The sequence below is a fragment of the Mastacembelus armatus genome, chromosome 13 (genome assembly GCF_900324485.2).
Source record: "Mastacembelus armatus chromosome 13, fMasArm1.2, whole genome shotgun sequence".
Taxonomy (NCBI): domain Eukaryota; kingdom Metazoa; phylum Chordata; class Actinopteri; order Synbranchiformes; family Mastacembelidae; genus Mastacembelus; species Mastacembelus armatus.
Window position 1 is genome coordinate 7279613 of NC_046645.1, and position 26274 is coordinate 7305886.

The 26274-nt window shown below is 38.3% G+C and overlaps 1 protein-coding gene and 2 non-coding genes across 4 annotated transcripts in view; 2 read left to right on the forward strand and 1 right to left on the reverse strand.

The window, feature by feature from the left end:
• fchsd2 (FCH and double SH3 domains 2) overlaps window positions 1-26274 on the forward strand; it is a 53176-nt gene that overhangs the window by 8630 nt on the left and 18272 nt on the right. For both annotated transcript variants that reach the window (XM_026321054.1, XM_026321060.1), the window contains exons 3-10: window positions 7377-7422; window positions 17576-17655; window positions 18132-18276; window positions 18433-18566; window positions 20067-20121; window positions 20311-20439; window positions 24523-24645; window positions 25213-25308. In XM_026321054.1, the coding sequence (XP_026176839.1) occupies window positions 7377-7422; window positions 17576-17655; window positions 18132-18276; window positions 18433-18566; window positions 20067-20121; window positions 20311-20439; window positions 24523-24645; window positions 25213-25308 (808 nt within the window). The remainder of the gene's footprint in view (window positions 1-7376; window positions 7423-17575; window positions 17656-18131; window positions 18277-18432; window positions 18567-20066; window positions 20122-20310; window positions 20440-24522; window positions 24646-25212; window positions 25309-26274) is intronic.
• Window positions 1751-1824, forward strand: trnat-agu (transfer RNA threonine (anticodon AGU)). The gene has a single exon. It is a non-coding gene; the product is annotated as a tRNA-Thr (tRNA).
• Window positions 4040-4112, reverse strand: trnam-cau (transfer RNA methionine (anticodon CAU)). The gene has a single exon. It is a non-coding gene; the product is annotated as a tRNA-Met (tRNA).

The following is a 26274-nucleotide window of genomic DNA, read 5'->3' on the forward strand; positions in this document are numbered from 1 at the left end:
GTGTTGTAATCTCAGGCTGAGGCAACTTTCATTGAAAACTGCATTTCTGTTTTTGCAGAAGGTTTTCTTGTCTCCATGGAGAACTCTTTGACATCTCTGTCAAACAACAGTAATAATAACAGTAGTCAGCTATGATGTTATGGCTCAGCTCCTTCAATTAGACTGTCAAGTATCAACCTAGAGCTTGGCCTTTCTGCTTTTGTTTCTAATTATGATTTTGTCACAACTAGGGCTGTCAAATTTAACTTGTTAATAGCTTAATTTTTAAATAACTAGTAGAAAGGGTAATTTTTGTGAGCCTTTACTTCCTCCAGTGTGAGGTTAAACACAGTTACAGTGTGTACATAGAGACAAACAACCCCACACGCTCACATTCACTCCTCTGGGCAATTTAGAATCACCATTCAACCTGACATACATGTTTTTGGCCTGTGGGAGGAAACCGGAATACACCCACACAAGCACAGGGAGAAGATGCAAACTTCACACAGGAATGTCCCTTGTGAACTTGACAGATTGTGAACCCAGGCTTTTCCTTAACACTCTCCATGATTTAAACCCCAATGGTAAACCTGATTTGACCATAATTTTTAATTTCCATTTGAACACACTGGTGGTTTACATATGACTATGTAGTTTTAGGTTAGTTTATCCTTGCACCATCCTGGGTTTAATAATTACTCAGCAGTGTTTTCCTACACTTTAGCAAGTTTGTGTGGGAGGAGTACTAGTTTGATGGGTTTGCATAAATGTACTACTTTCAACATTAGCATGTCATCTTCAAGAGTTAATCTTACAGTAGTGGAAACTTTGATTTTATTACAACATTCAGTTAATTTTGTTGTTCTTAACTTACCATTTGTAATGTATCCTAAAATGAAATATATGTGAGTGTTTCTGTCCAAGTGCCTGCTCAATCCTGGAGTGTGTAAACTGCAGTGAAACGGCTGTGTTATGTCTTGTGTTGATCACGCAGTGTTAAAACACGACCACCCTCCTCTGCTGCTGTCTCGTTCTGTAACTCATGTTGCTTTTATGCTGTTGTAACTGATCTCAGCCTGTGTCCTGTAAATCACTGTTCTCAGTTGTTCTCCCGTTTCATCATTAACTCTTTCAGCCTTTCAACCCATTGTGTGCTTTTGCCCTCACCATTCATAAGCACACACACACACACACACCCCCATGCATACACTTTGTGCCCACTCTTGAGCACTTAAGTATTTCCTGTCAGATGCACACTCATCTGAATGTCTAGGCATTTTCCTTCTCTCTCTTTTCCTCACATACAGCTGATGTTGACATTACTTTATTGACTCCTGCACTGTGCACACACAAACACATTAGACAAAGTGAATGCGTAGAGAAAGGATGAGGAGAGAAGGAGCAGTGTAGTAAGTTAGCAAGAAAGCAGAGTGTAGAAAGCTGAAGAGAAAGGGATAAGAGTAGCGAAGGAACATACAAATCCACAGGTGGAGGGAGGTTATGGAGAGGTTTAAAGGAACTCTAAAGAAATTGACTTTGGGCAGACCTAATGAAGAGACTGAGGAAAGCAAGGACTACAGAGGCATAGTTGGTGTGATATTCCTCTAGTTGGTAGTTGGCTGCCCATATTTCTGCCACAGTGTCACCATGGCAGCCTCAGAAAGCCTAATCATGTCCAAAGACAGTGTGTTACTTAATTTTAGTGTGTATTTTCCTCTGTTGCAGCATTTGAATCACATGACCATTGCTAACAGCTCCCCATCCAGTAGGCGCTGTGGCTTAGTTGGTTAAAGCGCCTGTCTAGTAAACAGGAGATCCTGGGTTCAAATCCCAGCAGTGCCTTTTTTTTTTTGTAATCATGTTAGCATGTACATTCTTCCAAATTAAGGACATAGTGTGTTAGGGGTTAAATATCGCTGCCACCGTACTACTGCAAAACAAGTCAAAATAGTATTGCTAGATACTAGTATATTGATACTTGCTTAAGATTACCACTGTGTAAGGCAAGGATGCATGGTTGTTGTGATCTTTCTCTAGCTGGTAATTGGGTTTCCATGTTTACATATATGGTGTCTGCCACAGTGTCACCATGGCAGCTTAAAAAGCCTAAACATGTCCAAACATCCCATTGAGGAGGTGTGTTTGTCAGCATGTGTCTGGAGAGTCACAGCCCAGTTTATTTTTTTTAGTTACAAGTTATTTGTCATACTCTGCAATTCAGATGAAGTCCTAAAGATTTCCTCAGCTGGAAGTCAGTCAGGTTTCCCAAGAAAATGCTGTTTTCTCTGTGGTTTTCCCCCAATATCACTGTAGGTGTTGTCACTTAGTTGGTTAAAGTGTCTGTTTAGTAGACCAGAGGTGCTGGGTTCAAATCCCAGTAGTGCCTTTCACACTCTTGTATGAGTGTGTTAAATTACTTTTATACCATTTGTGTTTTGAGGCAGCATGAAACATTTGTGGGATTTCACTCAAAAGTGGTGATTTGTGATCACTGTTGAGGTATGTTTTGTCTAATGATGCCATGCAAATGGAGAAAATGAACTTCGTTGAATTCTTTAAATGTAATCAATAAACATTCATTATTGTGCTTTGTTTGAAAGCATTGTGTTACCTTAATTCCTTTAGACTATATTTCAGGTAGTACAGCAGATCTTTCAGTGCCTTTTTCAGTGTGTGAGGAACTAGCTGTTTCTTCAGTTATGGTTAAGATAGGCAAATACAACTACTTTGTTAAAACTGCTGAAAACATTAGCTTTGTTGGTTAATCCTAATGTGCAGGCCATCCTGTGCTTGAATTCTAGCAGTGGGTTTTTCAATCCAATTCTTGTGTCAAAGAAAGAAGAAGCCTTTGGTTTTTATTGGTCCAAAAAAAAAAAAAAAAAAAGAGTTACTGCAACAATTGCTTTTAGCTACATGTTCATGTGTATCATGGTTGCATTGTGTATCCATGTTTTTGACCAAAGATGATTAGGCCCTAATCTGTACCCTCTTGATGTGCTTTGTAATCCTACAGATAAACTTAAATGTTAAGTTGCCTTAAATGTTGCCTAAAAAAAATTGTATGTACAATGACAGTGTTGTGGGCCTAAGTGCATAGAAGTGGTCCCTGTGCCTTTTCCCCGGGCAGGCAAAGTGTTTTTCTCAGGTGTCATCCTGAATTTACTGTAGAGTGGCTTTTTAGATAAGTATTACTCCTCTGTTTCATGCAGCATGTAGGTATAAGTATAGTTCTCTTTATGTAACATGATTTGTAACCTCAATATATGACCTTTATTTATCCTTCAGTTGAGAATAGACTCAGTACAACTCAGTAACACAGAATATTTACAACTTGGCAGCAATGCTGTAAGTTTAATAGATCTATTTTTAGAGCAACAATCAACACTCCCAATATTTTTCCATTTATTCAGACAACTAGTCTTAGATGGTCCATAAAGCTCTTTGTCTTACTAGCTGTATGCATGTCATTTTTTTGTTTGATTGATTGATTACAAGTTAAATGAATATTAATTGTCAATGATATTTAACCAATGAAACATTTGAATACAATGACAGAGTTGTGTTTGTCAGGGCTTTGTACTGCAACATGTTGATACTGACAGAAAGAATAAAAACACCTGTCATTGTCATATAGTTTAGTGTGGAACTGAGCACACACATCTGTTCCAGAGCAAGCAGAAACGGCACTTTAATGCCCAGAGACAGTTTCAGCATATAAACATCTGCGATCTAATGTTATGTTACAAACTAACAGTGACTCATTTTTATGTGATTGATTACATAAACATGATCACACAGAATCACTCCTGTGTACAGTATGTCTGTCATTATAACTATTTCAGATCTCGGAATTGATTCACTAAATGTATTTCCTAGTTTAATCGATATTTAGATTTACTTTGAGGCTCATGTATCAGCAGTATTTAATAGTGACAAATGCTAGATATGAACACATAGCAGTTGCCTTATGTTGAATCTCTTATCAATGTGTTGTTTTTGCTGTTGTGTGAAGCAATACTATTTGCAAAGTTGGCCTGCAGTTGAACTTCAAACAAAATGCCCCATATGAGGCTCGAACTCACAACCTTCAGATTATGAGACTGACACGCTGCCAACTGCACCAATAAGGCCTTAAGCTGTGCCTGAGAGTGAGCTCTACTGCGCTGAAAGGCAGGGGGTGGAAGCATCTGTGGTCAGGGACTGGTGTGTCGTGTTTCCGCTGACATGTTGGGGGCTGGAGTTAACACTAAACATGTTTTCTAGCCTCTCACTGGAGATCACTGAGACAATACAATTTTGAATGTGTCTCTTTCTCTGTGCAGAATTTAAAAGACAGATTCAGTCAAGATTTGTCGTGTCTCTTAATAGCAGACGCTGTTTAAAAAAACAGACAGGACACAGCAGGTTTAACACAAAATGATGCCTTGGAAAATGTTTGACAAGAAACACAACCCTGTTTGTTTGGGCTGTAATTAGCACAGAGAGAATTGGCAGTAATTATGTTGTCTTACAGTAAGTGTTGTGTCCCTTTCTGTGTCTTCCCCTACTGTTTTCCTTCCATGTTGTTCATCTGATTGTAGCTCTTTAAGTTTCCTTCAGTTGAATGGAGTTTTATTTTAAACAGGACTTGTTTAGTGAGTTGAAGTTAAAATAAAATTTTGTATTTTAGTATTACATGTGTAGTTTATTGTTTTATACACGCAACCTATGCCCTTAAGCTACATATATTGTATTTTGCTTTACTAGGTGATTTATCATGGACTTAGCAGAAGGCCTACAGCCACTGTCTTTTTAAAACATACAGAAGGGATGTTGTGTTAGATTTATTAAATTGAGTGAGTTTAAAATCCCAGTTAATGAAGCCCTATTCTGTGCTGTTATGTTGCAGCAAATATTTTGGATTAGGGTGAGAACCAGTTTTTTATGCTTGGAGTCAAAATAAATTCTTGCATTACATAAAATTTCATTGGTGCAATTATAATTCTGTTGTCCAAATCAATTTTCTTGGTACTGATAATATAGTAATTATTCAAAACAGGCATTCCTAGTCTCCATCATGTTTTTATATCTCCCAGTTTAGCCTCTTACATTTGCCTGCTATGGGTATGTCTTCTATTTATTGTTTCCAAGCTTTCTTAACAAGCCCTGAACAAGTGATTGAAATGGAAGCTCCTAAGAGGGTTGCTGAGCATCTACATATGAATAAACAACAAGGCAACAAGGCTAATGATTAGGTTGTTTCTAAAACCACGTCCACACTATTTACATGTGAAAACGACTCCCTCCCATCTAATTCCCATCATTTTCGTAAAGGGCTCTGTTCACATTGTAAAACCAGAGCAAGAGCAAATGGTTTGATGATCTCTTCTTCTTCTCCATATGTGGTCCAAAACAAGTCATTATTTGGTCTAAATAGCCTGAGCTTTGAAAGGCTAAAACCTCAACCTAGTATCCTCCTGCTTTCTATGATGTCTTATGTTGTGATTAAATATAGCTGAACAGACGGCTTGGCCCTATTTTCAAACGGGTTTTAAAAACCAAGAAACAGCATATCCTCATAAGACAGAAAACCTGTGACTTAAAGATCTTATTCATGTTTTCTTCATTTCTTCAATTCTCTATAAGTGCTCACTCCATGGTTTTTCATTGCAATATATGTATATCAGCTTGATGAAACTGGAAAACCTTCTGGTTTGGCCACCTGAAGGATAACCCTGGTCCCTAACCCTAATCTCTGGTGCTAGGAACTGTGGCTTAGTTGGTTAAAGTGCCTTTTAACCATATCCCTTTTACAAGAGACAGAATGCAAAGACGAGAAACACATCAACATAGCTTGTCACGCAAAAGCACACGCAATCAGCATCAGAAAGAATCCGCACATTTGTAAAGAGATTGAAAATTAAAATAAAATTGCCTCAATTTTCATATCATATACATATCTGAGTAACAAGTATCATATTCAAATAGCTGTGCCTAATTTATGTCAAAATATACAGGTAAAATGTTTGTTTGTTGGGTGATGTCATCTCCTATCTGCATGCGCCTTTGTTCATTCAGCAGACATGCCCAGTATTTATCCGACTGTGTAATCATATACGTAATATTATCTTTTTCATTCTTCACATTCCTCGGCCGTGATAAGCGCTTCCGCTGTCTCTGCTTCCAGAAAGTTGTGTGATGCTGAGAAGATGAATAGAATGTTTGTAGGAGTTTTTTTTGGAAAGGCAAAAGAAAGACTAATTTCTTTATTGCATAATGTCAGTTTATTTCTAATAGACAGACTGAACATTTCTAATAGACAGACTGAACATGATTGTACAGAGGTTAAATTAATCATTATTGGGATTGTCATATTCAATATGGCTTTTTTTCATTATTCTACAGAAACAATTAATTGTATTGTTTTTATTATTATATATTCATTTGTATGTCTTTAAGACGTATAGATAGGGTCATACTGAAAAAATCTTATCACAATAATTTTTTTCATATCAGTCAATATAGATATATATCACAATATAAATCAAAGCACTATTTTAGTCAAGCATAAGGGTTCCTTTTACTCCTAAGTGACATGTAAAGATATGAGGGTAATTTCGATTTAAATATAATTTATTTTCTTCTAAAAATTACACATGGCAAACAGTACATTATACAACTGTATTTCAATGAAATAAAATAGTTATATATAATAAACTAAAATCTTTATTCTGAACAGTCAAATCTGCTCTGCTTTTTGCCAGACTTTAAATATCCAAAATACCTCCACACTACTAAAGTCCTCAGACCCTTGCTCTCAACAATGCTCTTGTCTTTTGAGCCCTGGGCTGTTTCTGGTTGGGTGTTTTCATCATTAATGGCAACACTTGTCAAGTTGTTGTCAACATTTTCTGTTCTGTTCATCTTCTCTTTAATCAGGCCCCCACTCCTGACGTACTGGCTTAGACTCAGACAGCAGCCCAAACATTAGCATGCAAGCTGCTGCCGGCTCTCCTCCATGCTCTGTGCTGTGTGCATCAACCTAACTGATGTTCTGTAACACTCTTCCTGCCACATGATTGGTTCAGCGCAGCACTGTTTTTATTATCATTGGCTGTTGGTGTTTTCTGTCAAAATGTGGACGGAATGAGTTGTTATAGCAAAGTTACATTGCAAGTGGGTAGTAACCGTAAATACATGCTAAACTTGTGCCTCGCTGCTCAGTCATATTTCTGCTGCGTGATTGGCTGGAGGACCTGTCCATATTGAATAAAAATGGCCTTATCACCAAGATCGACCTTAATCATATTGTGATGCAACATAAAATTTGCTATTTGGACTGCCCTATGTATGCTCTCCTATTCACCTCCTGCAGACACTCAAACAAATATCTAACCCTGCCTCTGTCTTTGTAGGAGCTACAGTCTGAAGAAGGGACAGCTGGAGAGGGACTATGCACAGGTAAGAATGGGTGGACCTCTGCTGTTAGTCATTGTTTAGCTTCTTGTTTACAACACTAATTGAGAGTTGCCAGTTAAAATCAGAAACCTGAATGAGGGCAAGGTGAACAGGCATAAGTGCTCACTTTTACATACATTTTACATACATTGGATTGTATTCTTTGTTGAATTTTTTCACATCTCTCTGGCCTTTGAATGTTTTTTGTTTCAATTTTTTTTTTCTTTTTTCAGGAGCACTGGGGTCTGCCCCAGGAGAATTATAGACATTTGTGTATACTATATTTCAAACCTAATAAAAAGGTGTAGAAATTCTGTATTACTATAAACACTTATTACTGTTGGTAAAACTTAAACTCGGATGCATGTTATTCACAGACAACAGCCTGACACGCTGTGCTCTTATCCTACTTTTGTTTATTTTGTGATTTCTGACCTAAAGGCAGTCAGTGTGTGGTGATTCTGTTCAGTTAATCGCTTTTCTGAAATCCTGTTTTTGGGTTACCTGAACCTGAAGGGTGATTCTTGTAAAAGTATCTGCATGAGGCTTAGTTGGCAAAAGCACCGGCAAATTTCCCTTCATGTTGCACTGGGCCACTTATTTATGTCAAACTGAATGGCTGTGCAAATGTCAGTGCTTTTGTGGTGGAAGGTAAAATTATGATCTGATTTTCTGTTAGTCCTCCTTTTTTTATAGATGGACTAAATTTCTAAACTAATTACAGTGCAGTGCAGGTCTTCGTAAGTGAAAAGTATTAGTTTTGTTGAATAACTTATTCTTCACATAAAGGATTTATTTTCCTTTGTAATATGATTTTTATAGACTTAGATTTGTTATGCACTTTATACCATGTGTCTGCAAGTGTTCATTTGTGTTCTTGGCAATCTCCTATCATGTTGTAAACAACAGTGGGTGTTGAGGTTATTAAGTGAGTAGGATATGTATTGTGAATAGTGTGGCATAGGCTGAATCTTACTTGCTTCTCGGTTCTCCATCGGAGGTCTGTTGCAGGTTTGATACACCCCTTTATTGGAAGTCAGTTTGTGATTCGATGCTGTACATTAATTATTGGTGGAATGGACAATTTCATTCATTCATTGTCTATACCTGCATATTCCTATTTAGGGTCATGGGGACCTGCTGGAGCCTATCCCAGCTCTCTTTAGGTGAAAGTAGACCCTGGACAGGTCATCAGGGTGTAAGTTTGTGTGTGAGGTTGTTTGTTTCTGTGTGTCTATATGTGGCCCTGTGATGGACTCGTGACCTGTCCAGGGTGTACCCCTGCCTTTCAGCCAAAGTGAGCTGGGAGAGGCTCCAGCAGATCCCTGTGACCCTGGTTAGGAATAAGTGGGTATAGATAATGGATGGATGTAACAGTTGTAATGGATAAAATCTGTATGGGTTAATTTAAAGAACAGTACATAAATGCATACAGCTGCATTCAGTTGATCAAAATGCGGAAATATGTTTGTTCAACTTAAAATGAAATTCTGATAGGAAGTAAGAACTGTATTTGCAGGAGCTCTCTACAATTAGACCTTTTGTATTTTGTATTTTTCAAATGAATAAAAATGAACACAGTTGTGTAGGTCACATTTGGTTTCAGGTTTCAGTTCCCTATGAACAGATGTTTGTATTTCTCCACCTCTCCTTTTTCAAACATTCTTTCTTCCTGTTTTAAGAATTATGAAATACTGCATAGGAATTATGAATTTTGCAATTTAGAGATAGCAAACCTTTATGTATGTAAGTAAATCCTATAGCCAGAGCAATAAATAATGTTTCATTGCTTTCTGCTTTTGCTGCTAGCATTTCTATCTAACAAGCAGCTCTAAATGTTTTGAGTAGCCAGGATAGTCATCTTTAACAGGCAGGATTTATGCCTCAATTTGAGAACCTCCACTCCAAACCCAACAAAAGGTCAGGTGTCCACATTGGTTCATACAGCTAGTCTTTTTTTCTCTTTTTTTGAGAGCTTAAAAGTTACAGTTTCGACTCAAAACATTATGCTCTTGGGCAGATCTTAATTGGTATTTTATATACCAGTCGTGGCCTAATGGAGAGGGAATCGGACTTGTAACCTGAAAATTGCAGCTTTGAGTCTCAGGTCCGGCAGGAATTGTCAGTGGGACGGAGTGAATAGCCAGCGCCCTGTCCACCTTCAATACCACGATTGAGCAAGGCACTGGACCCCCTACTGCTCGTTATGCGCCACAGCACTGGCTGCCCACTGCTCCGGGTGTGTGTTTACTGCTGTGTGTGTGCACTTTGGGTGGTAATGGAATTTCTCCATTGTGGGACTAATAAGGGTAATAACTTAGAACTTAAATGATCCACAAAATAACAATAGAAGAAAATAGGCAGGTGATTCAATGAAAATAATTGTAAGTCAAAGCCCACTTTACAACTGTGATTGGTTTTACATCAAAGAAAACATTGCCTTTGTATGCTCTTTCTAAAATGACACTCTATATATTTTGCTCTTTACAGTGATGAAATTGAATGACGTTTAAGTTGATGAAACAGTTCAAGGGCTGTATCATCAGCTATATCATCAGTACTCAGACTAGAGGTCGACCGATATGGGTTTTCTCTGGCCGATGCCGATAGAAAACAGGGCAGCCGATGGCCGATATATGATGCCGATTCTTTTGTCCGATTTTAATTTTCCCCCTTCATCTCTTTCCTGTGTGTGTCGGACGCACAGACACATTTATTGAGGAAAGTTATCCTGCGTGTTTTAGCAAGAATATTCGTCTGAATTGCATGGGTTTCTACTTTCAGATTTGTTGCACACAATAAGCATGGTCAGCGTCAATTCTAATACGCTACAATGTAATTACGCGTTTGAAACAAATGGTTTTCTCCTGCCATCATTAGCTGAAGCCGTGTGTGTAAAATGCAAACAGGGCACGGCTACAGTGTGTGCGTTGCTCCGTCTCTCACGCAGAGGGAGAGAAACTCTCCGGTACAAATGCACCCATATGAATAACATATGAGTTTATCCATACAACGCATGCTGCTATAACAATTTAGCTGCTGGGCTTGTTAGCATGTTTTGGTACCCGTGCTTACAGCCTACAGCTCGCTAACAATACAGATCCAAAAATTTATTCGCAATCGCTCTCCAAAAGTAGCTTCATATTTAACCAATGAAATGTATAAAGGTAAATTAAAAACGAAAGATAAGTACTTTCTTACCATTTTTGGACGCTTTTCAGCAGATGGGAACATCAGCTTAGCTGGTTGCAGATGTGCCTGCCTATAATGTGCAGTGAAATGAGCTGATGCCGATTAATTAAAATGTGTAAAAAAAACGGCTGATTAATCGGCTCGGCCGATCGATAGATATTTCCAAGTGTTTATATTTTTTAACATGATGAGCAATAATACAATGAAATTATTTTCATTCATAAGACAGCCACTTTGTAGTATTGCTCTGATTTGTCAGGACCAACCAAATCAAAAATACATTTCCCAGTAGAAGGCTGCATCAGCATACTCCTTTTACTAAGCATAAGAGTGGTGTATAAGTAGAAACCATGCAGTGCTCACTGCCAACAATGTAAAAGATGATGTCTGATGTCTATCGTATTTTTTACTGCACAGCTTAAGCCCCCTTCACATGCACATTCACACATTCATACAGACACTGTGAACGGTCTCAGCGTCAAAATGCTCCTATAACGTAATGAAAAACATTCAAATATATTATGCATCCAGCACATAACTGAATATTAACATACAAATTTTCTCCCTATATGGCTGTCCACATAAATAATCCTTATTTTGTAGCCCAAATATACTCACTGTAGAGACATGAGAAGATCAGACAGACAGAGTGAAGATTGGAAGGGGGAAAGGATGGAAAAGGTGCATGTTTATGTGTGTGTATGTGAATGTGCATATATATTTGCTTTTGTTTTTAATGTTTAAGCGTGGGTTTCCCATGGTCAACCCCTCTGGTTTCAGGCACTCATTATTTCCCCCCTCTTCCACACTGTGACTCGCTTTCTGTCAGTCTCTCACCATTATCCCTTACCACTGTCTTGTTCACCTTAGAAATAGAGGTTGCCTAGCAACAACCCCCCTCTCAGCGGGACAATGGATTCCCTCCTAATTATAGGTGTGTGCATCTATTTGTGTGTATTAATGTGTGGGAATGTCAGAGTACATTGGTTTGTTTAATAGGTGCATAATGAATGGGAAATAGATTTTGTTTCATTATATGATAAGCAAATTAATTCCTCTGCCCCTCATTCTCTTTTTCACGGTAGCATAGCATTGTGGCAGTTCTGCCCTTGCTTCTTTTCTCTCTAGTGTAGACAGCCAGGTAATCGACTGTTGGCGGTTACTTGAGGAAACTCTGCTCACTCATTCGCCCCCTATTGGCGACAGGGACAGAAATCCAGCCAATAGGCTTGCCCAATATAGTGACAGAGAGAAAGTGAGAGGAAAAAGGGAGATGGAAGGAGGGTGCAAGCAAGAAGAGAGAGGCAGGGCAAGAAAAAAAAAAGAACATTTAACAAAACCGAGAAAGGTTTTGAGAAAAAGATCAGAGGACATAAAGTGAAAACAGAAATTAAAGATGCTGTCATTTAATCTTTGTCCTCTCACTGTGGCACACCAGATGTCCCCTCTGCGAATGAATCAGCAGCAATTACCAGATGTCACTCAAAAGCTCCATGTTATTGGGGCGCCTGTTAGCATGTAAGCGTTAGCAATTTGTCCCTTTGATCAACATTACTGGAATAGTTTCAGCTTGGGGTCACACTTATCAGTACTGCCCAAAATGCCAGCCTGCTGTGACACTGTTGCTGTGGTTTGCTGTCCTTCTATGTGGCCATAGTGCACTTGTGTTTTCCAGTATAAGATCCAGATCCAGTATTTCAGTATGAGATCTCTATAAGTAATTGTTTTTCAGGTTCAATATTAAACAAACTAAAATAGTCTACCCATTATAGTAACTCTGAAAATATAAATGTAAATTTTCTTTGTAATTCTAATAAAATTGCTCCACTTCTATTCCACCTCCTTTCTCTGTGCATTTATCTCTAATGTATATGATATGGCCTTTGTATTTGATCTACATAAATTTTGACAGTGTTAATAAATGTAAAGTCTGAGAACATGAGAAATGGTAATGAGAAAAGTGTTAATTTTCCCTGTTCTGTCTCACACGTAAACACATGATACATTTTTCATAAGGTGTCATTCCTCTCTGTTGCGATTGTAATTCTTTTTTCTTTCTCCATTTACCATAGTTTGCTCTGAAAATGTGGATGTCAAAGATAACCTGACACACATATATGAATGAGACAGAGAGCTGCAGGGCAGAGACATGCAGACAGGAAGAGACGGAGACAAAATCAAGTATATTGATTTAGGAGGAAGTTGAGATTGTAAGGGGGTGGAAAATGCAAGACACACAAAGGCTTGAAGCAAGAGAGACAGGCAGCAGATAGAAACTGAGTGAAAGTGACAGAAGACAAGCGACTGGAAGAGCGAGAATAAACAGAAAGGTGAAGTATAAAGGCGACTGCAGAGTTGTTTGGCAGGATGTGAATTTGAGAAAAAAAGTGGTGAATGAATGGAAAAACCAGAGTTGTCAATGTTGAATGCAACAGACAGTACTTAACTGTCAGTTTTGCTCTCTGCTTTTATTTAATTACTTGGTATCTTTATAAATAAAAAAATCTTTATAAATATTAGTCGCTCTTCTTTGAACCTGCCTGAACAAAATTTTGGGTGTGGAGAATGAACGAGCAAGATTTCAAAAAAACAGTCACCATTTAGAGAAACAGTGAGAGTCATTTTGACCTATAATTGTAGGGTCTCCCATACAATTCTGTAATTTTTAACTCAAAGATATTATTTTACACTTATGAAAATAATTGCTGGCATACAATATGCACACTTTTTTTTACAAAATTCAGCTACTCTTCTGCTTCCTTTTACCCTTTCTGTATCCATCCTCCCCCACCCCACCCACATCTCTCTCTTGCTCACAGACACACATGCAACACACACTGGTCAGGATATCCTGCTGTCTGGGTACCCTGTGTGCCACTCTGGTCACAAAAACAGGATGCATGTGTGGGAGAGCCACTGTTTTACTGTATCTGTGTGTGTATTAAAAGGAGCAGTCCCACCATACCCTGACCACACAGGAAGGGCAGAAGGGTTGTCATAGCAACATGCTGATCAGGTGGTTGTCAGGTGATGACAGCTTACAAAGGAGGATAGAGGGATGAGATAATAAGAAAGGTGAAGGTGATGGAGAGAGCAAAAGGAAGGAGGCATACAGGTTGAAAAATGTAGATGAGAGAGGAAAACCGGAAAAAAGGTGAAGATAGAAATAGAGGGAAGAGGGAAACTAGAGGGGGCAGTGAGGGAAAATGAAAGACCATCAGAAATCCTCTAAATACCTCAGTGAACAGCACCTCAGTGAAACTGTCACAAATCAGTCACTCAGTGTGTGTCACTGCCAAGTTCAGCTGTCATTACTATTGCTCAGATAGCAGGCCTGTCACCATAGAGTCATTTAAGAGGCTTTAAGTTATGTGCTGGTGTTAAAAAAATGTCTGGAGCCAGGAAATGGAGGTGGTCAGTGTCTGGTTTGACAGGGTTACTATGATCACTCTCACTACTTTTTCTTTTGGCTTGTGAAGATATAAATAAAAGCTAGGTTATCTTTTTACCCACATTTGCATATGTACACAAATGTTCCTTATGGAATATTAAGGAAATAAATAAACATTGTTTTTATTAATTTCATCCTTTTTGATTTCCCTCATCACCATAGTTCTGTAGGATGGATCATTATATATAGATTCAACATTATGGCATTCAACTTATGATTTATCTTAATTGAACAATTATTTGCTTTGCTTGTACAATGTCAGAAAGTAGTGGAAATGCCTTTTATAATTTCCCACATTCCATGGTGCCAAAAGAAGTCTTGAACATTTTTATGCTTGACTGAGGTGCAAATGTTGCTGTATTGATAAAAACTAAATGTGAAAAAGTGCAATGCAATGAGTTTCATAACATACATGAAGAGTCTGACTCAGGAAACAATGAAAAATAGCACCAAATCACATCTGAGTGGAGTGATGAGGACATTGTTATGCAGTAATTTAATGGTACCTGGAATAAATTAGTGCCACTATCAATGAGCCAACTCTTCCTATTCATATACCAGTGGTGGATGCGAGCACACATCTTGAAAAAGTTAAAACTTTTTTTATTGTACCATCCCTTGTCTCTCAGTTCCAACTGTACAATGCAGAGGGAAGAAATTATCATCAGGAAGAATAATTGGAGTTGAGTGATCTTTGATCAGAATTGGTTAATACAATGGGCCCAGTGCAGCAATAATTGAAGTGTTTATAATTGTTATAAATGACCACACTGGAAGGTGAAAGTCAGCTGTAATAGAGAGGGTGGAGAGGCAATATTCTTCATCATTTTCAGACAGACACCAAGGAAGCATTTACAGTGTTTCACTCACTGAAGAAAACTGACAGGAATTGATGAATCAAATAAAATCTAGAGAGAGAAGTTTAAACCCTGCCTTGTACTATACAGCTGGTCAATCATGATTTGAAGTGGCTGTGACCATTGTATTGTCAGAAATGGTCAGATACAGAATCCATTGTTGGGGTTGGGGACTTCTGAATTCGTTTGATCATCTGACACCAGTTTGGAAGAAACATACTCCTAAAATAACCAATTTAATGTACATATGAGCATGTAGGCATTGTTTTAAGATTGAGGTGAAAAATGTGAACCTTTTCTCCAGTGAATAACTGCAGTCAGCTGATTGAAGAAGACACTGAGCAGACACTAATGAGGGCTTATCACAGATGTTCAACTGGAACATATCCAAGAGTTTAGATTTGGTGTCATTGTGCTATGTCTGAGTATGCCATTTTAAGTGTTGCAGGATTCTGAGCATTTTCATTTACTTTTATAAAAGTGTAGCTAACAACACCTGTGCAGCAGCAGGTTTTATGTGTTTGTGATATGACCAACAATATGAACCCCTGTAAGAGAGGTGAAACCCAGTAGGGAGCATTGTGGTGTGGAAGTCAAATCAAATCAGTTCTCCTGTCAGCCTGCCAGCTTCCAGTCAGTGGGTGTCTTAACTGTCAGTAAGTGTCCTCATTTAACCCTCCGCCCACCCTGACAAACTCACACACACACGTGTTTCATTCCTCATGGGGGACTTTACATTGACTTACATTCATTTCCTAGACACTTGCCCTTAACCATAACCAGCAGTTGCCTAATCCTTCCCCTAACCTTAACCTAATTCACCAAGGTAACACCATAAAATTCAATGATTTACATGGTGGGGACCAGCATTTGGTCACCATGAGTCCCTACAGTGTGAGTGTGTAAGCAGCTTTTGGTTCCCACAGTGTGAGTAATACCAGAAGCACACACAGACCCACACACACACACACACACACACACACACACACACACATATTTTACACACCAACACTCAAATGATCCATGTTTATACAGCAGAAAGGCAATTAAATCCTGGGGCACATCTATTGCAATTTTAATATGGTGTGTCTCCAGCCCTACACACCAACACACACTTTCCCTTCTCTTTCTAACAAACATGCAGACACACACAGTCTCAGCTTTTCATCAAAAATATCCGCACCCACTCCACCCTTCCCTAGAGAGCAAGAGAGAGAGAGAAGTTGTCTTTAAGCAAATGTGTTTCCTCAGGCATTGGACAGTGCAGTTTTTGTGCCATAAGATGTGTGTGTGTCACAGATTCAACTTGTTTTTGTATTTTTCTGGCATTTACACCTCTTGCATGAAGGAGGCTGGCAATGGGTCACTGTATCAAAAAGTAATATATACTCTTAGAATGATTTGCCTCTTCCTCCTGTAAGCTGCGTTTTACCCTCAGGAGACACCATATTAATCTGCCAGTATTCATCATTATTAATTATACAAATAGTTTTAAACACAAGCTGAGAGAACCTGTTAAAAGTGCTTGTGTGAAGTATTGTCTCAGTTATATCTGTAGTCTGCAAAGTGATAATTTAAAATTTTTATTGTTAATATTTTTAGTAATTTACAAACATGTATACAGCACAGCTTTAATGAAAACAGGAAGAAACATTTGTTAGAATAAAATTAATTTACATGTAAATGGTTTCATTTCTTACATTTTTCTGCTGTATATGAGTGTATAAAGAGTGAAAATATTTTTTGAGGCATTATCACAGAAGAGCTGTACATTTTTTTTAGGTGCATGTGTTCTGGAATTTCTGACAGTATGGTGCAAAATAGTACTGGCCTTTGTGATATAAAAAAATATGTGCTCAGTTGGTTGCCAGTTCACCTAGGCAGGAATACTGTAAAGGTAATTTGTTTTTGTTTTTTTTCTGATGTCCTCATTCACCATCTGGAGATGGTAGAAAGGGTGAGATGAAAGAGACACAGAAGGTGATTCAGTAAAATATGTGTGAGAAAAAGAGAGAGGAGTGGAAAGTTGAATAAAACCTGTGTGAATAGTAATGTTAGAGATGTAGAAAACAAGTTGGAGAAAGTCACATGCAAAGAATTAATGACTGGGAGAAAGATGAGGTTTGAAGACGGTTCTGAGACCAGATGACCTCACAGATCTTTATAGAGGAGTGATGGATTAGATGACAGGAAGAATGTGGCTTGAGGGGATGGAGTATCAGTGTGTCCCTAAGCTCTGTTTGTCCTGATTAGATTGTTGTAGTTGCTCTGGTTTGTTAACAACTGTTTTATTAATGAGGATTTGCTCTCTCCCCTTCCCTTACACACGCTCAACCACAGATACACAGGCACACAAGCGAAGGGTGTCTGCATATTGTTGCATACTGACACAGTGACACAGTCCAGAAGATGTAGGTTAGCCTTTCTTGGTGCCCTCAGGTTTCTGCTGACTGAGGATTTGCTGTTACTGACACAGAGATGATCCATTTTATAGCAGTATTATTGTTTATTGGGTACAAAAGCCAAGATTTAAACTGCAAAATTTAAATAGAAATATAAAAATTCTACCGAAGGCTTGAGGCACAAATGATTTACAATGCCATATCAGGCACTGTAGAGCTGTTCCCACTCATAGATGTAACGTGTACTCTTTCAGGCTCTGCAGAAGTTAGCAAGTCAGTACCTAAAGAGAGACTGGCCTGGAATCAACCCTGATGACCAGAGAACAGACTACAGGTAGGTTGTAGTCTACCACATTTTCCAGAAAGTTAGAAAAAGAACTATTTTTCATCACTACTGCTGTGCTCTTGCACTCTCTCCAAATTGTTTACACCTACAGCTGCACCAGTCACATGAAAGGCAAATCTTTGCTCTGCTGGATTCCTCCAAAATTCAAGAAAAAAAAACATAGTATGCTCCACAGCACAATCATGAGTCATAATTTACGGTAAAAGATTCAATGAAATTTAAAACCTCTGGGTCCAACTTGTTATGAAAGGCAGAGATGAAGGGAGTGACTCTAGTTGTAGTTTTAAGCAAAAAAAAATTGCATTTTTCCATTGGTGTTTATTGCTTTCTATTGTATGTGGGTATAGTTTTTTTTAATCACATAATAGTAACTACATGCTGGTGTATGAAATAAAACATTCTATAGCAAAATGCAATGACTTGCGTGACAGCAACTGAGCAGTGTTATTTTTCTCTCTGCCCAGGAATGTATATGCTGTGTGGAGGTCCTACTTAGAAGGGACAGTGCAGGTGAGCCAGTCCAGGCTCAACGTGTGTGATAACTACAAGAGTCAAGTATCAGATCCCGCTAAGACTGTTAGACTCTACAAGGAACAGCAACTGAAAAAGGTGTGTGGATGTTTGGGCATGGGTTAGTCATAGTTTTTTGAAGAAATCTTTGCTCTTCATCCCTCTTTGCAATGTCTTTCAATGTGCTCACAGTGAGCTGACATGACTCATTCCAGTCTGCTCTTTCTTTGCTTGTTTTCCAATTTCTCTTCACAGACCATAGATCAGTTGAGTGGCATTCAGGCAGAGCTTCAGGAGTCTGTGAAGGAGTTGGCCAAAGCCAAGAAAAAGTACTACGACTGTGAGCAGGTCGCCCACGCTGTACGAGAGAAAGCTGACATAGAGGCCAAGTAAGTTCACCACAGTGCTGTGTGTGTGTGTTAGTAGGGATGTACGCAAAAATAAATATACTATGACTAAACAGATGGTCTCTATTGTCAGAAAGAATACCATCAAGAAAACAAAGTTGGGTAACCTCACAAAGTGTGAATGTGTGTTAAAGAGAGATAGATTGAGAAACATTATCATTAAGGCTGAAAGAAGCCATCAGTTTATATATATATATATATATATATATATATATATATATATATATATATATATAGTGTTGTTTATGAGAGAGCATCAGACAAAGAAAACAGCTATAAAAGTGACCAAAATAGCACAAGTAGAGAATCTTAGCTTGGGTGTTGTTTGTGAATCCCACCAATAAACTGAACCAAAGTTATTTTTGTAGATTTGAAATGCATGTTTCTGTTTTTTTTTTATTCTTTTATTTTGACAGATAAGGGCTATGGCAGATATAAAATGTTTTATCTAAAGCTTTCAAATGTAGAGCTAGACATGCATTTTTTCGTAGGTGTCTGTTTTTTCCTTTATATAAAATGACAGGATTTAAAGGCTTTCTCAATACACAGCCAGCTCAGTAGTAGAGAACCTGAGTCTTCAGCATTCACTCAGAATTCAACATCTTAAAGCTTTGCAGTCTCACCCAAGTTTGCACCCAAGTTTAACCAAGTGCTGATCAGTGTTGTTTACCTCTCAGCCCTAGGTAGTAGTAGCTATGGTGACATTTTCACTTCACTGAATTCTCAGTTCCAGTTGGTGCCTGCATCGATTACTTAGCCTTTTCTCTTCTGTACCAGTCAGTAGAAAGTCAGAGCCACAGATATTACTGCATTACCTCTGTGACATTATATGTGTGTGTATCTGTGTGTGTATTTCATTAGAGAAAAATAGTGAGACATTAGTCATTGTCGGGCACAAGGCACATAGGCACACACAGGAAGAAATTGGTGTGAATGCAGAGGCAGTATACACTTGAAAGTTTTAATAGCTCTTGGCACATAAAGCGGGGTAACATAAGTAGACACATCACAAATATAGGCAAACGTTATTGCACCATCCTATAATGTGTTTTCCATGTGTGTGTGAGGGATAACGGAATACAAACTGTTTTCATGCACATAAGCACAGTGGAACAATAAAAGCAGAGCACAGATACATACATTCATGCACAGAGGCTTGCTTCATCATTTTTATCAGGCAAGTCTGAGGTCGCTATTGATGTAATTCAGGATGGTTGCATCAGATTGAGATTTATTGCTTTTAAGCTCCAGACTGTTCAGGCTTCATTTATGATGACTGCTTGGAAACAGAGGATAGAGATGAGAGTTGTGACTGGATCCATTTTTTCTACCTTACCTAGTCGCTATTAAATGATTAATTAAATACATGACCATGACTGAATAGAATATCAAACATTACTTAACATATTTTAGGGCACATTAAATTGATGCGTTAGTCGTCAGGATTAACTTTGCTTTGCATGCTGTGTTTTGTTTTTTCAGATCTAAACTGGGTCTTTTTCAGTCAAGAATTAGTTTACAGAAAGCAAGTGTAAAGGTAAGAGGGTTCAATCTTAATCAGACTCTTTTAAACCTCGACACAAACACAAAAGTAATTGTTTCATATTGTTTCTCTAATGAGCCAAGGATATAAAAAGAGACTCATGTACTGCACTTAAAGCTTAAAAGCTCCAGTCTGTTACTGTAATGCAGTATTGCAATATCGTCTGCCTCTCTTTCTTTTCAGTTGAAAGCTAAGAGAAGTGACTGTAACTCCAAGGCGACACATGCCAGGAATGACTATTTGCTGACGCTAGCTGCTGCCAATGCTCACCATGACCGCTACTACCATACAGATCTGCTGCACTGCATACAGGTACAGAGAAAAAAATATTTTAAAAGTGTGAGCTGTGTGAAAGAGAATCCAAAAGTTTTATGAATGTGGACATTTCAGAAAATCATCAGATTTGTAGAAAATCCAGCCACTCGAAGAAGTTTTTATTACTGTAACATCTTTCCTCCACAACAACTACTGTAGCACTGACTTAAAAATCATGTGCACTGACAATACCCAGTGGATCCTCAAGAAATGTAAGAACAATTTCTGGTCCAGAAAATCAAAGCTTAAGTTTGTTGTGTATAAGTACACAAAGTCTGACTTTTGGTATTAGTATGGCGGCTTAAGGGGAGAACATCTTATAACAAAAGGTGATGCTCTCACAGTTTAGAATTTTTAAAAAGAGTTCTCTTCATTTGTGATTTGAAAGGGTCTTATGTGAAGTAAAATCCTACGAAGTAATTGCTAGGTATCAAAGTATAGTTTTCACAATACTGTATGAACTGTACCAAGATTAGAGGAATTGTCTGGTATTACATGGCCCTTGTAGCAATACAGAGTATCTAAACACAGGAAAAGATAGAATAAGATATCTACATGCCACTGTGGTTGAAAGAGAAGAAATCCAGGTCTGTTCATTGGTTACTATGATTTTGATATAACTGTAATAATGATATTTAGAGTATTATTTTCATCTGGTTATAATCTCATTATTACAGTGCTTAAAGCCAGACATTACCAGCCAGAGACACACACATACAGTCACACCAACAATTACACAGACCGACACACCTCAGCTTCTGTGTGACTGAGTGATGGTGATGTCATAGCTTTAAATTCTTTAAATGTCACTGTGACACACACACACCCGCTCACAGACATTGCGTGTGTTGTTCTCTTTATCTCTGCACTCATCAGTTTTAGACTTGACTGATTTGTCATTTAACACATACACGCATGGACAGGAAGACATACTCATTAGAGCAGAAACACTTAAAGTGCAGCGCCCTAATGTTTCTTTTTGGTTTTCTTTGTTTCTAGTAATTCTGCTTCTTTTTCTGCTTTTCCCATGCCTGTGTTTTCTTTCTCTTTAATTGGCTCTATCTTCTGCTGCCCTTCACTATCTCCATGATCCAGTCTCTCATTTCGGTTTCTCCTTCTCCCTCTCCTTCTCACATACTCTTGCCTTAGGCACGTATGGGCATCTATAGTATGGGGCCATTCTGAATAATAGATCCTTAGCTTCTAGTGACAGAAGGACGGGACTGCAGGGAAAGATTCACATACACAAATACATGCACACAAACTCACAAAGACAATGGGGGACATTGCCAGAGGGAAGCAATCTGCTCATCCTCTCTCCTTCCTCTGCTGTTTTATTGGTGCTGTTTACAGGTCTCCACCAGAAACCCACTGATAACAGCCCCCCCAATAGAGGGGCCAAAATCTGCATTGTAGAAAATTGTTCTTAACCATTGAGTTATTAAGACCATTAAAAATTCTTAACCGTATAAATGCAACTTAGATGACATAGTGATTATGTTATATAGTTATCCTATAAAATCCATTGTGCTTTTAGTGCTTTGCCATGGGCGTTCTCCATTAGATATCACAATCAGAGGACAATTTGGAACAATAGGTACCTGGTATCTGTTGAGCTCAATTTCACCTTTCAGCACTGAAATATAATCAAGTCCCATTCTGTCTTTCTGTCTTTAATGCTGAACCACAGAGATAATCAGCTACATGTGTAGATGAGGACTGAAAAAAAGGACAATTTTCTGGGGATGATGGATGAAGGGACTTGAAATTGAAAGTCTTGATTAGGACAGAAGTTCACTTCTGCACTAGGCAGAATATAATATATATGTTACTGTAATAGTAATATATAATAGTGAGTGGTATTGTCCTTGTTAATGCGACAGCTGAAGTGAAAGGGCAAAGGAAGGGCTCCACATCTCCCCCTGCTGTTAGCAGTCAATACCGTCGTTACTGTCTGTCTTTAAAGTACCCTGCTAAAGACACACACTCACACACACACATACACTTGCACATACACTTCTGCTTCACTGTCTGCTGAACTGTGCTGTACTATTTGTTCAGAGCGATGCAGTCATTCAACCCAAACAGACACACAAAAGTACACACCCGCTGACCGTGATATGGGTACAGGGCTTTTTCTGGAAGCTGACTCACTTCATTTCAACACTACCGTAAATGGATGAAAAGAGGAGGAGAGGAAAGGAAGAAAGGGGGAGGAGGAAATGGGCAGAATGATGAGGGAACATTTAGGGAGAAGTCAGCCAAAAACACACCCTTAATGACATAATTTCCTTGTCAATATCCCATTGTTTTATAAGTCTATGTTGAGTATGTGTGTGTGTGTGTGTTTGTTTGTGTGTATGCATAAATGTGCAGATGCTGCATGTGTATGGGGTTTTATGGTCATATTACAAAAGCATATTTTTGGATGTGTTTTTGGGTCTGTGCAAGAAGACAATGTAGGTGTTAGTGGAGACTGTAGACCTAAAACATACCCTTCAGGTTACTGAAGGTTTGTGTTTGTAAAGTACTTTAGTCAGAGGAGTGTATGTGCTTCTGAGTATTTTGGAGCCAGTTTGTGTGTGTGTGTGTGTCTGCAGTCTCTGTGTTTTGTTGAATTGGAATCTGAACCCCTTCACCTTCCCCTGCAGCTGTGAGAACGCTATCCAAAGAACACTTCTCTCTCTCTCACATACACATACATCTTTGTTACACTCTTTTTCAGTGGGTGCAAATGTGGTCTCAACCATTAATACATTTTATATCTCTTCAAAGGCTCACTCTTCCTCTTTTACCTCCTCTCCTCCTCCTCTCCATTAATCTCCTCATTCCTGTGTTTCTCTTTCCTTTGTGCCTGTCTGTTTGGCAGTCTGACTACAGCTTGGCAGCACTACCCCAGCTCTCCATAGAAAGGCTGTTCATTAGGACTACATACTTCATTAAAATGTCTTTATGTCGGTGTTGGTGCATTGGAACCTCTAATGATAAGAGCTGTGAAATAAAAACATCCGCTCAGTTTTCGTCCTTCCTTTGACTTTCTCGTTTTGCTCCTTGCTCTAATTGCTTGTTTCCCTTTCTTTCTCTTACCCTGTCTTTTTCTTTAATTCATTTACCATGTTTGTTCTGTCTAAGGTGTTGCATGGATGGTAGGCCAGATCTGAGGTGTGTGTCTGTGTTTGTTTGTTTTTTTTAACACTTGCCTCTGTTAAATGGATCACTATTTATATTGAATTGTTTTCATTTTTCATTTTTCATTCAGAGCTGAATGGAGCCAGGGTTGAAATTAGCAGGACATATATATTTGTATAGATTTTAACTTTTACTTCAGTTACATCTTTATCATATGTGAGATAAAGGCTGGTTTGTCTGATTTGTCTCCTGTTGTCTTGTCTATGCTCACAATTATAAATCGTTTTAGATTAATGCAGTGACAGTAATGTAACTGAGTAATTTCCTAAATGATACATAAATACTACAAATGTTTTCTGTTTTCATTTGTTTAGAACATGATATGCTGTTTGATGTATGTAAACCTAACTTTCACTTATCACTCACTCACTTATACTCATAGGAGAAACACAGTTGAAACTTGTACTATTCCTCTCATGTTCAGATTTGGCCAACAAAAAATATGTATATTTAAACAAAAAAGTGGAACTTCATAGGTTACATAATGCTATAGGTGATGTGTTTCCCCAGGCTCCAAAGCATCAAACGCAGGATGGACACCAGCATTGTTATGGTCAGGCTCCCAGTTACAAAATAGCTGAGGTTACACACTTTCTGGAAGTTTGATGACAAGAACTAAGGCATTGTTGTAGATGTTGGTGTGACGGTGAGAAAGTCAGTGACCTGTAACATATGAATGAATGTAGAATGAATTAAAAAATGTATATTGCCAAAGCATTTGCATGCTTTAATCATTTATGCTTTTGTATCTCTTTAGCTGATCTATCTGTATTTTTCTTGGTGTCACATCCTGCTTTTCTTGTACCCTCTGTTACTAAGGATTATGAAATTACTTTGAATTATACCTTTCTTCACTGTAACCCTTGCTCTTTCTCTTTCTCTGTCCTCTAGGCCTTGGATGGCAGGATCTATGAGCATGTGAAAGACTACCTGGTAGCACTTTGTCGTACTGAGCTTGAGGCCTCCCAAGCCACACACAATACTTTCCAGTTCCTGTTGGACAAATCCACCAGGGTGAGTTGGATGTGGTGTTTTATCAAAGTTTGTATGTTGCTTAAGTAAAACAACAAAAAAACAAAACAGTAATTTCTTTCTTCTATTACATGATAGGGGAACTATGCCTACTTTGGAAGCAGTGTTCACAAAAAGCAGTATGATAAAAATTATTTAGGCCTTGAATTTAGTTTTACTGTAGCCTTTATGTTCTTCTTTGATTATATTTATAACCAAAATGTGCCAATTCCATGTATTTTGATTGTCAATTAATGATCACCTTGCATCTTGTCTACACTATTATATAAGTGCATTTGGGACTCATGCAGTACTTGAATATGCTGCTGGCCTAGCTTGCAAACCCCTTTCCTTGACAAAGATGCCTACTCTGCATATTATCAAACCCATAATGTAAGAATGAAAATGAAATAACATCTGAAATACCATCTAAAAGGTGGCTATAAGTTTGGATGAATGGTGAATGGATTCACTTAAGTAACACTGGATTCTAATACTGACAGATTTTAACAGCAGGAAACTTAAATGCAAATGCACGATTTTAACAATCTGCCTCTGCCTTTCTCTCAGATAATACAAGAGTTCAACCAGCAGTTATTTATGCAGGAGAATCCAGTGTTTCACAAAGCACACGACTTCCAGTTCCAGCCCAGTGAATGTGACACGGTGAGATACACATAGCTGCACACTTATTCACTATTTTCATATCCATACATGTGCAGCATTATGCTAGAGTAGGTTGTTATTGCATGTGCAGTTTTTGTATATGAACCTGATCATACAGCAGGACAGTCATGCTGTTTCACCTGTCCTGTCTCTGTCTGACACACACAGTCATGCACACACTAGATAATAATCAGCCTCCTGTGGTGGCACATGGGCTTCTGTCCTCCTACTGTCCTGGCCCCTCCAGTACCATATTTTACAACAGTGGCCTGCGTCTTTAGCTCATCTCAGTCAGTTGAATCAATGAAACTGAATTTATGTACCTTTATTCGTATAATTTTTTGAGAATCCCATTAATGGATGAGCGGCTTGCCAAGCTGGAAATCAGAGAGCCAAAGCTCTGATCTTTCTTATTTTCTCTCGAGAGAGCTTTGGCTCTTATGTTTCCAGCCTTAAGAGCTTTTTCTTTAACAATTTATGTTAGAGTTGTCCAGTTAACTAGTGTCTAGTGATAGCATGACAGGTGCATGACTCTACTCTGCTATGTTCTAATTTTAATCATTTCAACATCAAATGTTTGTCCATTGGGAAATTGTTTTTATGGTTCAGAATATTTTAAATAATTTGCATAAGATAATAAAAGAAAGCCATGAATGGTAAAAATATTTCAAGTTGTTGGCAGTTGATCACTGTCTGTGTGATCATAATGCCACAATGGGAATCACACTCTCTCCACCCTCTTGGGATGTGTTAAGGATTGCTGGTTAAAAAAAGAGGTTTCTCCCAGTGGACACTGGTACTAATTCTACTATACAGTAGCAATCCTTTTCAGTAGTTAACAAATCCTTTTGTTCTCTCTTGTTTCTCAGCTACCTTTTGTCTTTCACTCTTTTACACAGTGTTCTGCCGATTTCTCTTTCCCTCTCCCTTTTTTTCTTGAATTCTAACATTTCTCTGTGTGACACT